Source organism: Xyrauchen texanus, chromosome 2 (assembly GCF_025860055.1).
Source record: "Xyrauchen texanus isolate HMW12.3.18 chromosome 2, RBS_HiC_50CHRs, whole genome shotgun sequence".
In the NCBI taxonomy this organism is placed as follows: domain Eukaryota; kingdom Metazoa; phylum Chordata; class Actinopteri; order Cypriniformes; family Catostomidae; genus Xyrauchen; species Xyrauchen texanus.
The window spans coordinates 49,201,588-49,214,728 of record NC_068277.1 but is presented as its reverse complement, the minus strand read 5'-3'; the positions used below and the strand labels follow the sequence as shown (position 1 = coordinate 49,214,728).

General features: G+C 40.7%; 1 protein-coding gene across 1 annotated transcript; it reads right to left on the bottom strand.

Moving 5' to 3' along the window:
• Positions 1–440: 440 nt before the first annotated feature.
• On the bottom strand, positions 441–11,753 carry wdr93 (WD repeat domain 93). Its single transcript, XM_052147468.1, has 16 exons — positions 11,676–11,753; positions 9,335–9,583; positions 9,010–9,211; positions 8,827–8,891; positions 8,661–8,739; positions 8,406–8,479; positions 6,836–6,920; positions 6,463–6,652; positions 5,101–5,171; positions 4,761–4,847; positions 4,516–4,647; positions 4,184–4,391; positions 1,656–1,716; positions 1,290–1,446; positions 856–1,045; positions 441–698 (listed from the first exon to the last, which is right to left on the bottom strand). Exons 1-16 carry the CDS (start codon positions 11,676–11,678, stop codon positions 623–625), a joined length of 1,929 nt encoding a protein of 642 aa, XP_052003428.1. The 5' UTR covers positions 11,679–11,753; the 3' UTR covers positions 441–622.
• Positions 11,754–13,141: the final 1,388 nt, after the last annotated feature.

Sequence of the window (13,141 nt, the reverse complement as noted above, 5' to 3'; positions counted from 1 at the left end):
GACATTCAGTACTAATGAGATGGGAAAATCATTAGCTGTAATATAATTATATGAACACATTTTGACTGCAGAACAGATCATCAGATTTTGGTGTTATTGTGCAGAACAGTGAGTTTGCTATGGTCTCTGAGCTTGTGTCCTGACCCAGCAAACAAGTGTAATGAATTTTGTTTACTTGGCCTTTTAAGTAGATAACAAGAAAGAAAAAAAATGCAACCTTACCCAAACCCATGAACTTTTCTCACAACCCCATGGCCATTGCCAAAATTGTGAGTTTGATGGAAGAAGACTTTAGAAAAGATGTACAGAAATTAAATGATAGAAATTAAACTTTTTACAAAGCTTTCATGTTTTCCTTCACATTTATTGTTTTCAATGCTAAAAAAAGATCAAATCAAAAGTTTAAAACATATTTTTGTGTTCTATTCTTATATTTTCTCTGGCTGAGAGTATCAACATCACTAATGATGAATGAATGCAATTGATCCACATAAATACAATCTAGGTCAGCTATCCTCACAAGAGCATGCCTATTTCAAAATGTCCCTAAAAAATAAATAAAAAAAGCACACTTTATATGTCCAGCATGTTGTGTCTGTGCCTCTGAATATTGTGTGAAGGTTCATTTAATAACATGCTTCTGAAGTTGCTCCCATCGGAAAGCCACATTTTTGTTCCTCTCTTCCAGAGAGTCAGCTCTGCACACAGAAAGACATACAAAGTACTATTGTTAGAGACCAAATCACTTATTACATTACAAATAAGTTACTGAATCATAAAGTTTACTCCTAATTATAACTTTTCAAAAAGTCTTAAAATCTTTTGTAATATATTAATAAACTACAGCTCACAAACCTTTCCTGAATGTAAAGGTTGCAGGCCTCCTCCAAATTTGAGAATGTGGCTCTTGTATCTCTCTCAGTTGCAGCTGAACTTGTGACCTGGTACGGATCCATCAGAGAACATTCAGAAAAGCTAAATATGAAAAGAGAGCTCTCATCCATTCCACTGTCTTTTACGCCTGCAGAAGGGGTTTTCCTGTCACCTAATAAACATGAAGAAGGTGAGCATGCAAATCTTCTGTGACTGTCACTCAATTCACTGCAGCACCTGCTGCCACAGACTTGTTGCAACTGAAAGCAATTGGAAAAGCAACAGGAATAACATGCTGGTAAATTTTTAAGTTACCAAATACTCGTTTCCTAAACCACCAATGAGAACTAAGTTGAGCAAGTGTCATGCTTAACTACTGACTCTTCAACTGGATGAAAGTGTGAAATCTACAGTACCTCTAATATACAGATTTTGTTGGACTGGCTCCAGCGCATACACAGGTTCCCAGAGTGAGCCCAGCGCATGTGTTTGAGGCAGGTTTAAGCTGCACACTGGGGCTCCATCCTCTATATCCAAAATAGATAATTGTCCATTTTTCTGCATCAACAAAGTCTGTAAACAACTTCAAGAATTAGAACAGATATATTTTTATTATCTCTGCAGGTAGCTAAGCAAAAACACGGCCAACAAAGCTATTTAACTCGGTCACAACCGTACTGTCACTTGATAGAGCAATAATAACTAAAGAACTAGCAGACTGAAATCATTTCATCTAGAAGCAACTATGGTATCTAACAGAATTAGAATTGATTTTTCCTTACCAGACACTTTAGGAAGGGCACAGGTTCAGCAACAGTGGTAAAACTGCCTGGGTCTGCAGGTCTGGTGGGAGACATTCACTATATTTTTTATACATCATGTTCAGTATTTATTATAATAAACACATTGTAATATACATTCACTGAGCACTTTATTAGGAACACTATGGTACCTGTTATGCTGAGCAGGAAGGCAGACGAGGGGTTTGGATCTAAGTGCGGTTAGGTTTTATTGTTTTAAAAATAACTAGACAAACACTGGAACAAATCAAACGTCCACAATGGGAAAATAAAACAAAACACGAAAGACATAAAAGAAGAACACAGGCTGGGAAACATCCACGGGTGGCAAAGACAACAAGAACATCTACATTCACATTAACCATCTACAAACATCAACATTCAAGGAACGACAAAGAGTGGAGAACAAACAGGGTTTATATACACAGACACAGGAGGATCACAAACGACAAACAGGTGCAAACAATGACACAATGATGGCAGTGATGAGATCAGGGAATTGTGGGAAGTGTAGTTTTTAGACAAAGACAAGTGAAACACGGGGCAGACAACAAGGGATCGTGACATAACCCCGAGGAAGACTCAGGAGGCAGAGCCGAGGGAGGCGGAGCTGAGGGAGGCTCAGGAGGCAGAGCCGAGGGAGGCTCAGGAGGCGGAGCCGAGGAAGGCAGAGCCGAGGAAGGCTCGGGAGGCTCAGGAGGCGGAGCCGAGGGAGGCGGAACCATGGAAAGCTCGGGAGGCTCAGGAGGTGGAGCCGAGGGAGGCGGAACCATGGAAGGCTCTGGAGGCTCGGGAGGCGAAGCCATAGGAGGCTCGGGAGGCGGAGCCCTGGAAGGCTCTGGAGGCTCTGGAGGCGGAGCTGTGGGAGGTGGCGCCGCAGGAGGCTCTAGAGGCGGAGCCCCAGAAGGCTCTGGAGGTTCTGGAGGCAGAGCCATAGGAGGTTCGGGAGGTGGAGCTGTAGGAGGCTCGAGAGACGGAGCCCTGGAATGCACTGGAGGTGGAGCCGTAGGAGGCTCGGGAGGTGGAGCCGTGGAAGGCTCTGGAGGTGGAGCCGTGGAAGGCTCGAGGGGCGGAGCCCTGGGAGGCTCGAGAGACTCGGGAGGCGGAGCCCTGGGTGGCTCGGGAGACTCGAGAGGCGGAGCCCTGGAAGGCTCGAGAGGCAGAGCCCTGGAAGGCTCGGGTGGCTCGAGAGGTGCTGGCTCTTGGACGGTTATGGCTACAGGTGCTAGCTCTGGGACGGTCGACGCTACTGGCGCTGTCTGGTTGGCCATGGTAGGTGGAGGCTGGAGGGCAGAGGCCTTTCCTTTTCTCCTCCTCCTCCGGGCGGACGAGACTGGCAACGCTGGATCACTGACCGTGGCTGGCATGGGCTCAGGCTCGCAGACCGTGGCAGGCGTGGGCTCTGGCTCGCAAACCGTGGCAGGCGTGGGCTCTGGCTCGCAGACCGTGGCAGGCGTGGGCTCTGGCTCGCAGACCGTGGCAGGCGTGGGCTCTGGCTCGCAGACCGTGGCAGGCGTGGGCGCTGGCTCGCAGACCGTGGCTGGCGTAGGCGCTGGCTCGCTGACCGTGGCTGGCGTGAGCTGGGAAGCGGAAGCCTTTCTTCTCCTCCTCCTCCGAGCAGACGAAGTTGTCAGCGCTGGCTCGTTAATCAAGGCAGGCGTGGGGGTTGGCTTGCTGGTAGGTGGGGCAGGATCCTTCTCAACAACACCTACAGTGAACGACGAGCCGCATGCCAGAAGCGTCTCCTCAACAAAATCCAGGAGCGTCCAGCCGCGCGTCGCTGGTGGCAACCGCTCCCGGAGCGAACTGTTCAGGTTGCCACGGAAAAAAACCACCAGGGAGGAGTCCGGGAAGTCCGCGACGCTCGCCAGTTCGAGGAATTCACGGATGTGGTCTTCCACTGGGCGGCCCTCTTGTTTGAGGCAGAGGAGTTTGTAGTTTGCCTGTTGAACCGCTAGATCCATTTGTGGTCGTTCGTTCTGTTATGCTGAGCAGGAAGGCAGCATAACAGGTTTCCCAGACAGTACCTGTCCACCTCAAGGTCAGACTTGTGCATTCTGAGATGCTTTTCAACTCACTACAATTGTACAGAGTGGTTATCTGAGTTACCGTAGCCTTTCTGTCTGCTCGGCCACCTGTCAGGCCATTCTTCGTTGACCTCTCTTATCAACAAGGCTTTTCCGTCTGCTGAACTACCGCTCATTGGATATGTTTTGTTTTTGGAGTAAATTCTAGAGACTGTTGTGTGTGAAAATCCCAGGATATCAACAGTTACAGAAATACTCAAACCAGCCCGTCTGGCACCAACAATTATGCCATGGTCAAAATCACTGAGATCACATTCTAATGGTTGATGTGAACATTAACTGAAGCTCTTGACCTGTATCAGCATGATTTTATGCATTGCACTGCTGCCACACGATTGGCTGATTAGATAATTTCATTAATATGTAGATGTACAGGTGTTCCTAATAAAGTGCTCAGTGAGTGTATATGTGGGTGTTCTGTACCTTTCAATAAGTGCAGCAGTGTTTGTGTCTCCTCCTTGTGCCACTGTCACACTGTAGCACGCCCCACTTCTGCAGATGAGCATAACCTGTAGTCTAGGTACAAAGGGACCCTGAGGAGTGACTGGTAGCTGCTTAGGACTCTGCAAAATGAGCTTTAGCTCACATATGGCACTGTCTCCAGGAATTACAATATTGCCATATGGGCATCCTGTACCACCAGGAGATAATCAGGGGTTAGAGTCTTACCCTGATTATGATCAACCACAAATTGAGAACCACAAAATATCTGGATGTGTATAATACACAATACAATGACTAAATACTGCTCTTACCGAACTTTCGGTCCCATATGGTAACCAACTGACCGACAAGCCCTAGTACAATGAACCGTGTGCTGGCACTGACAGCAGAGCAGAGGATTTCCTGAGAATTTGGCCACAACATGTCTGGCCTGGGCTCACTGTCTGAGGCAGGAGCAGATTCAAACACAACTTATTACAACAAATGTATCAATGCTACAATGTTAAATCTTTCTTTTTAATATATTAAATATTGTACGGATGACTGGTTGCAGTACCGGGTTTCTCCTTGTGAGTCTTCAACAGAGGATACTGTAAAAGATTATGAGTGCAACTCCACCACAGGCACACAGCAATGGGAATATCTACAGATATAGAGGAAAGATCAGAAATGTATATCTAATCAAATGAGAGCTAAGCAAACTAAGGCCATTCAGTGAACTTAACTGCATTAACCAAAAATAAAAAAGCATGAACATACACAGTTATAAACGTGTGTAGGAGAACATATGTTTCCATTATCTTTTACATTTAGTAACAGACATTGATGCTCAAGCACACTATATTTTTCAGTGGAGAACATCATGTGGGAAATAGTTTATTACGTTCATGGCTCACCTCTAGTTGCCTTTGCACCCCTGGGCAGTGAGCAAAATCCTTCACGCAGTAAGAAGTGAAATGTACAGTTGCTTTAATGAAAAAAGATTGACAACTGTGAATAAATAACCTCTGCAACTGAAATAAAACAACCATGCTCTTGACACCGTAAGTTACATCTAGTGGTTCTAATGACTCAGAACAGAACACAGTTCACCAGTACAATTTGTCATTTCACTTCCTAAAGTATCAGCCAATTTGGTAATTATCCTGTTGCTTCTTGATAAATTCTTGTTGATTTGTTGTTTACATATGAGAGCAACAAACAGATTTTATTTTATTTAAGTTAAAGTATGTAACTTTTTCTGATTTAAAATAATTTATTCTATCCAAGCTTAATATGCAGAGACAACTATAAGAAAGGTACATTTTTCTCGAAGTTTTCTTTTGAGCTGCTTAGACCCGCCCCCACAACATTACTCAACCAATGGAGTGAGTTGGGGGCAGAACTATTTCTTTGTTTGACCACCAGCAGATGAAGGGCATATTAAGTTTTGAAAACAAAGTTTATTTTTGCAATTCTGTTTGGTGGTGCTAGCTTTAACACTTGTTTTTAAGAGTGCATTAAAAAATTCCAGTGAGTTACAATTTTTTAGAAATTATAAATATTATAAAATAACAAAAATCTTCATTATCTTGCTTATTTATTCCAAGTTATTTCTGTGATCTTAGTTAGTCCACAGAGATCTACACTCACGGAGCACTTTATTAGGAACACCTGTGCACCTACTTTTTCATGCAATTATCTAATCAGCCAATCGTGTGGCAGCAGTGCAATGCATAAAATCATGCAGCTTCAGTTAATGTTCACATCAACCATCAGAATGGGGTAAAAATGTGATCTCAGTGATTTCGACGGTGGCATTATTGTTGTGTCAGATGGGCTGGTTTGAGTTTTCTGTAACAGCTGATGTCCTGGGATTTTCATGCACAACAGTCTCTAGATTTACTCCGAATGGTGCCAAAACCAAAAAACATCCAGTGAGCGGCAGTTCTGCGGACGGAAACGCCTTGTTGATGAGAGAGGTCAATGGAGAATAGACAGACTTGTTTGAGCTGACATAAATGTTAATAATCACTCTGTACAATTGTAGTGAGCAAAATAGCATCTCAGAATGGACAACACGTCGAAACTTGAGGCGGATGGTCTACAACAGCAGAAGACCACGTCTTAAACTTTTTTAGGACCATAGTGTTCCTAATAAAGTGCTCAGTGAGTGTATTTACACCTGAAATATATTGACATCATGCTAAAGATACAGTATAATTGAATGTGAGAAAGTGAGTGATGTACGTATACCTCCTGAATCCAATCTGGCTTACCTGGGACCTTCCATTATCATCTTTGGTGATCTCTTTGGGCTTGAGCTGAGATACTTTACAAACATTTTCCTAAATGCCACATCCTGGTTTTCCCATTGATGACTGCTAATGAGATGATTTTGGCCTGAGCCAATTAAAATGCCTTCCTCTGTCTTCTGCAGGACATCAAATGGACTTTTCAGAGAGGTTCCTTAAAGACATGAACAGAGATTTCCAAAGGAAAAAATGGCAAAGAAAATACTTATTGTATGTCAAACATAGTGTGAATGCTTCACATAACACACAAATGAACGAAACTGGCACATTTGCTTGTAAGAGCAATATAAATGCTAAGAAATGTTGATAAAATACAGCAATGCTTTAAATGAGATACCTGCAGGGATTTCTAAAGGTTTGATCTTCATAAGAAGGACTACTGGAGACAGTTTGGCATCTGTTGCCCCTGGGCTATGTGTAGCCTACAAAAAGATTATGTATGAAGATTATATTAGAGCAGGACATTATTATCTCATTATAGAAACTCAGAATACAAAAATCAAACACGCATACAGTAAAAACAAACAAAATGTTACATGTTTGTAACTATATTACATCATTTTTTAAATGTGCCTCCAAGGAAATAATTTGCATTTGGGATTTTACACATAAAACATTACAATGTTGAGGTTTGTTTTTAAACATACATACTGTAAACAAGAATATATGGTTTTCTAGGTTAATAGAATTACTGCATACGGTACTGTGCAAAAGTTTTAGGCACTTGTGAAAAAATATTGCATAGATGTCTTTAAAAATAATGCCATATATAGTTTTCATTTATCATTTAATGTCATACAAAGTCCAGTAAACATAAAAAAAGCTAAATCAATATTTGGTGTCAAGTCAAGTCACTTTTATTTGTATAGCGCCTTTCACAACACACATCGTTTCAAAGCAGCTTTACAGAAGTTCAGGCATTAACAGAAGATAAAACTTTAATGTCTATTATGTCTATGAGTAATCATTGTGTAGTTTGATAAAATACGATTGTGAAGTGTGTTTAAAAATAAGTAATTAAATAATAATTGTATTTACAACCTCAGTGAGCAAGCCGAAGGCGAGGAACACAAAACTCCATAAGATGTTGGTTAATGGAGAAAAATAACCTTGGGAGAAAACAGACTCACTGTGGGGGCCAGTTCCCCTCTGGCTAACATCATGAATATAATGCCAATATTACTTATGTATAGTGCAAGTATGTAGTGTAGTCCATCATTAGACTGAGGTGATGCAGGCAGAGATCAGTGAGGTGCATCACAGTTCTGTGAGTTCTACCCTAAGTCCAAAGTTCAGGCAGTGGCATATGAAGTATCCCATGTCTTATGGTTGGAGTTGGCATCAGTTCATCCTCTGAAGTCCATCTTAATAGACTGAAGTGATGTTTGGTATTGCTATTAGTCATCGTCACACAGCGACACGTAGCAGTGGAGTCAGACACCAAGCAGGAATGGAGCTGGATCCAGCCGGTTCTGGTGACCTCAGAATAGAAGTCCAGAGGTTGAGACAGGGAAACAAATAAAATAATAGGTGTGACCACCTTTGCCTTCAAAACAGTTTTTCTTGGTTGTTGGCAGATAGGATGTTCCAAGCTTCTTGGAGAATTCACCACAGTTCTTCTATCTATTTTGGCTGTCTCAATTGCTTCTGTCTCTATGTAATCACAGACTGACACGATGTTCAGTGAGGGTTCTGTGGGGGCCATGACATCTGTTGCAGGGCTCCTTGTTCTTCTATTCTTTTCTATTCTATTTGCAACAGGAATGTTTGGGAGAGTAAAATGTATATTTCCTATTGACACACTAAAGTTGAAGATATAAATAACCATCTTAAGACATATGTTTTTGTGAAAAATCTTATGTGTCTAAGACTTTTGCACAGTACTGTATGTGTTCCTTAACTGTTACCTGTTTGGTTTCCAGCTCTTTTAGCCACACATCTTGTGGGAAGCGATAGACATCCAGCCAAACAGACCCACTAGCTTCATTGACATTGACAATACATAACAACAGCATTAATGCATTTAACTGTAATCTTAGTGTTACATTAGTCAAAGTTATAAATTAGTTAGTTTAATATAAATCGGGGTGTGTGTGAATTTAATAACATTAAAAACAATTTAAATACACCAAATCAGGCTGTATAATTAATAGGAAATTTACAGGTCATGACTGCAGCTCCAAAGTCTCCACCTCCAGACACTTCAAATTTTGCACAGTTGTGTCTTTGGTTTATATCTTCCTGTGAGAAATGTAACAAAATGCAGTGCTTTAAATGTCTATTGCAATGCACACAAAAATAAGCTTTTAAAAAGTATTATATACTCACAGTTTCATTGATGACTTTTATTAAATAAATATTCTCCACATGATGAACAAAAAGCCGTGCAATGCCTTACAATATAGAAGAGAGAACATATATATTTAGAGAAGAAACAAATGAAAAAACAAAGAGGAGAGATTTGCATGCAAATTTGTCCAAAAAAAATATCCCACACATTTAGGAAATTACCCATGTCATCCACAGTGCATAGGAGGTGTGTGCAGTTTCCCAGAGAGGTACAAGAGATGCTTGTAAGCTCCACTCGTTCATCCTTCCATGTTCTCAGACAAGTGAGAGTGGATGTAGTGATGACTGACAGACCATGAGTGTGACCCAGAAACAGGTAAACTCCATCATCAGAGCATGCAATACAGTTAGTTCTGGCTGGAAACTAGGAACCAAAACACAGAAGTTTAAATAATTGCAATATCAAGTGAATAATCAACTTTGGGCAATTGCATCCAAAGTCCAAGTGTGACTGCATCATTCATTGTGCATGTTGAACATACAGTACCTTGATTTCTTTGGAAGGATTTAGCACAGGCACTTTTCTTGTTGTGTGTGCATCCCTTCTGATCCTGTCCTGCTCTGAAATATCTTCCCGGTCAACAAGATTGTTTAACATCTTGTTGTTCATTTTGACTGACTGGTTCTTGGGCTGGTACAGATCTGTGAATCTGTCATCATCTTCACTGCTGCTGCAGTCTGATGGCTCTGGGATCTCCAGACCTTTTCTGACATACACAGCCATTCTGTGATCGTTCTATGAAATGTACCAAATGAGAACATAAAAAAATGAAAACAGCCAATTAAATTTGTCAGCATATACATGATAAGATTTTTGCAAGTATCACTAAAACGCATGTTGTGCACTATGAGAATATCATGTTATTATTAGTCATTTGACATGGTATCCTTTAAAGTACATTGGTCTACCAGGTAAATACCATGGTATATACAGGTGAAACTCGAAAAATTAGAATATCGTGCAAAAGTTCTTTCATTTCAGTAATTCAACTTAAAAGGTGAAACTAATATATTATATAGACTCATTACAAGCAAAGTAAGATATTTCAAGCCTTTATTTGATATAATTTTGATGATTATGGCTTACAGCTTATGAAAACCCCAAATTCAGAATCTCAGAAAATTAGAATATTGTGAAAAGGTTCAGTATTGTAGGCTCAAAGTGTCACACTCTAATCAGCTAAACACCTGCAAAGGGTTCCTGAGCCTTTAAATGGTCTCTCAGTCTGGTTCAGTTGAATTCACAATCATGGGGAAGACTGCTGACCTGACAGTTTTGCAGAAAACCATCATTGACACCCTCCACAAGGAGGGAAAGTCTCAAAAGGTAATTGCAAAAGAAGTTGGATGTTCTCAAAGTGCTGTATCAAAGCACATTAATAGAAAGTTAAGTGAAAGGGAAAAGTGTGGAAGAAAAAGGTGCACAAGCAGCAGGGATGACCGTAGCCTGGAGAGGATTGTCAGGAAAAGGCCATTCAAATGTGTGGGGGAGCTTCACAAGGAGTGGACTGAGGCTGGAGTTACTGCATCAAGAGCCACCACACACAGACGGGTCCTGGACATGGGCTTCAAATGTCAAACGTCTTACCTGGGCTAAAGAAAAAAAGAACTGGTCTGTTGCTCAGTGGTCCAAAGTCCTCTTTTCTGATGAGAGCAAATTTTGCATCTCATTTGGAAACCAAGGTCCCAGAGTCTGGAAGAAGAATGGAGAGGCACACAATCCAAGATGCTTGAAGTCCAGTGTGAAGTTTCCACAGTCTGTGTTGGTTTGGGGAGCCATGTCATCGGCTGGTGTTGGTCCACTGTGCTTTATTAAGTCCAGAGTCAACGCAGCCGTCTACCGGGACATTTTAGAGCACTTCATGCTTCCTTCAGCAGACAAGCTTTATGGAGATGCTGACTTCATTTTCCAGCAGGACTTGGCACCTGCCCACACTGCCAAAAGTACCAAAACCTGGTTCAATGACCATGGTATTACTGTGCTTGATTGGCCAGCAAACTCGCTTGACCTGAACCCCATAGAGAATCTATGGGGCATTGCCAAGAGAAAGATGAGAGACATGAGACCAAACAATGCAGAAGAGCTGAAGGCCGCTATTGAAGCATCTTGGTCTTCCATAACACCTCAGCAGTGCCACAGGCTGATAGCATCCATGCCACGCCGCATTGAGGCAGTAATTAATGCAAAAGGGGCCCAAACCAAGTACTGAGTACATATGCATGATTATACTTTTCAGAGGGCTGACATTTCTGTATTTAAAATCCTTTTTTTTTATTGATTTCATGTAATATTCTAATTTTCTGAGATTCTGAATTTGGGGTTTTCATAAGCTGTAAGCCATAATCATCAAAATTATATCAAATAAAGGCTTGAAATATCTTACTTTGTTTGTAATGAGTCTATATAATAAATTAGTTTCACCTTTTAAGTTGAATTACTGAAATTAATGAACTTTTGCACGATATTCTAATTTTTTGAGTTTCACCTGTACATATGGTAACCAAACAGATCCACAATACCATGGTATTACCATGAAAAAGCCACAGTACTTTTTATAAGGGATATTACAACTACTGTTTCATAAGCTGTTTCCAATAGAAATCTTTAGAACTCTAAAATAAATAATAAACGTGACTTTTTAACGCATGGAATGTCGTCCAACTTGAACGAAGTAAATAATTATCAGTAACTATTAAACACCATCTGAAATTGTTTCACATATAGACTACCTATATAGGCTGAACTACACATAGATAAACAACATGAACATACTTCAACCGTAACAATTGTTATCTGGGAAATGAATAATACCAAAGGCTGATTATACCATATAAATCTAGCTGTTGGTAAATAGTCTCTGATGATACTCGCCGTTAACGCTCCAAGAGTCTTTCCGGATTGTTATGTTGTCATGACAACGCTTTAAATTCTCGATAAGAGGGGTAGCGCGTACAAACACTTCCGGTTCTATATATATATATATATATATATATAGTATAGATAAGTGGTCAAATGGAACCTTTATAATAAGGTTCAATTTGTTAACATAAACATGAACTAACAATAAACAATACTTTTACAGCATTTATTAAATGTGCACTTATTAATTGTTCCCATTTAAACAAAAATGTAATCCAAAATAAATTAATAGTAATTTTGAAAAAAATGTATTAAATCATGACCACTAGCATGAGAGAGGGACTACAGACACATCAGTAATCTTATAAAAGCTGTTTTATTCTACATGGAGAGTGTCACCTCATGGGGGCGACCATTTTAGAATCACATGACCAGCTGGTCATACTACTCACTTCATCTCAGTAATAACCATGCTGTTATTTGACACTTTCACTCATTGATTCAATTTATTATGGCTGACAGTGATTCTAAATTTCTACAATGGCATCTAAAACTGAAAACTATTGATTTTAAATGATGCTGCATCCAAGCCGCTAGGTGTTAGTGTTAGTAAGTCCAAGATGACACAAATAAAAAAGTAATTTAGTGCGCCTTTAATCTTGGTTAATGTTCATTTCAACATATAGGCCTACTAGTATACATTTTTAAAATCAAACTTTTTGTATGTTAACATGTGTCAATGCACTATGAACTACTATGAACTAAAAATGAACAATAGCATTTATATTAACTAACATTAAAAAAGATAAATAAATGCTGTAAAAATACATATTGTTCCTTGTTAGTTCATGAAACCTAATGATTAAGTGAGGGATGATGTAAAGTCAGCCGGTTGTTATCGCAAAAAGACTTGTGTCTCCCTGAAGGCAGGGCCGTATCAAGACAGTGTGGTGCCCCTGGGCACTATACCTCAAAAGGCCCCCCAAAAAAAAAGTTCGATCACGCGCGCGCACACACAAACACACACACACTCCAGCATTGCAATCTTGATCAGACTGTTCATTATGCGAAATAGAGCGATATGTATCGCTATTTAGTTTTATTTATTTTTATACCATGTATTCTCCGTGTAAATTCGTGCACCGAGACGTGACGCCCGTACCGTTTCGGTTCAATACGAATAACTTACATACCGTCCCACCCCTAATATTTATCTTCATTAATGTCCTCTTCCTCACCCGAGTCTTCCTCGCTCCTGTCTCCCCCAAGGACAAGGAGAATATCCTCATTTGCCTGGCGGTCATCGCCGACGCCCTGACTAACATTAGCAGCTGCTGCATCTCCCCCGCTAGCAGCGCCAGCGGTGTCAGACTTAGTGCTGCTGGTGTCTGCAATTCCAGTGTTCTCCCAAAAAACTAGTGATTTAACAAAAAA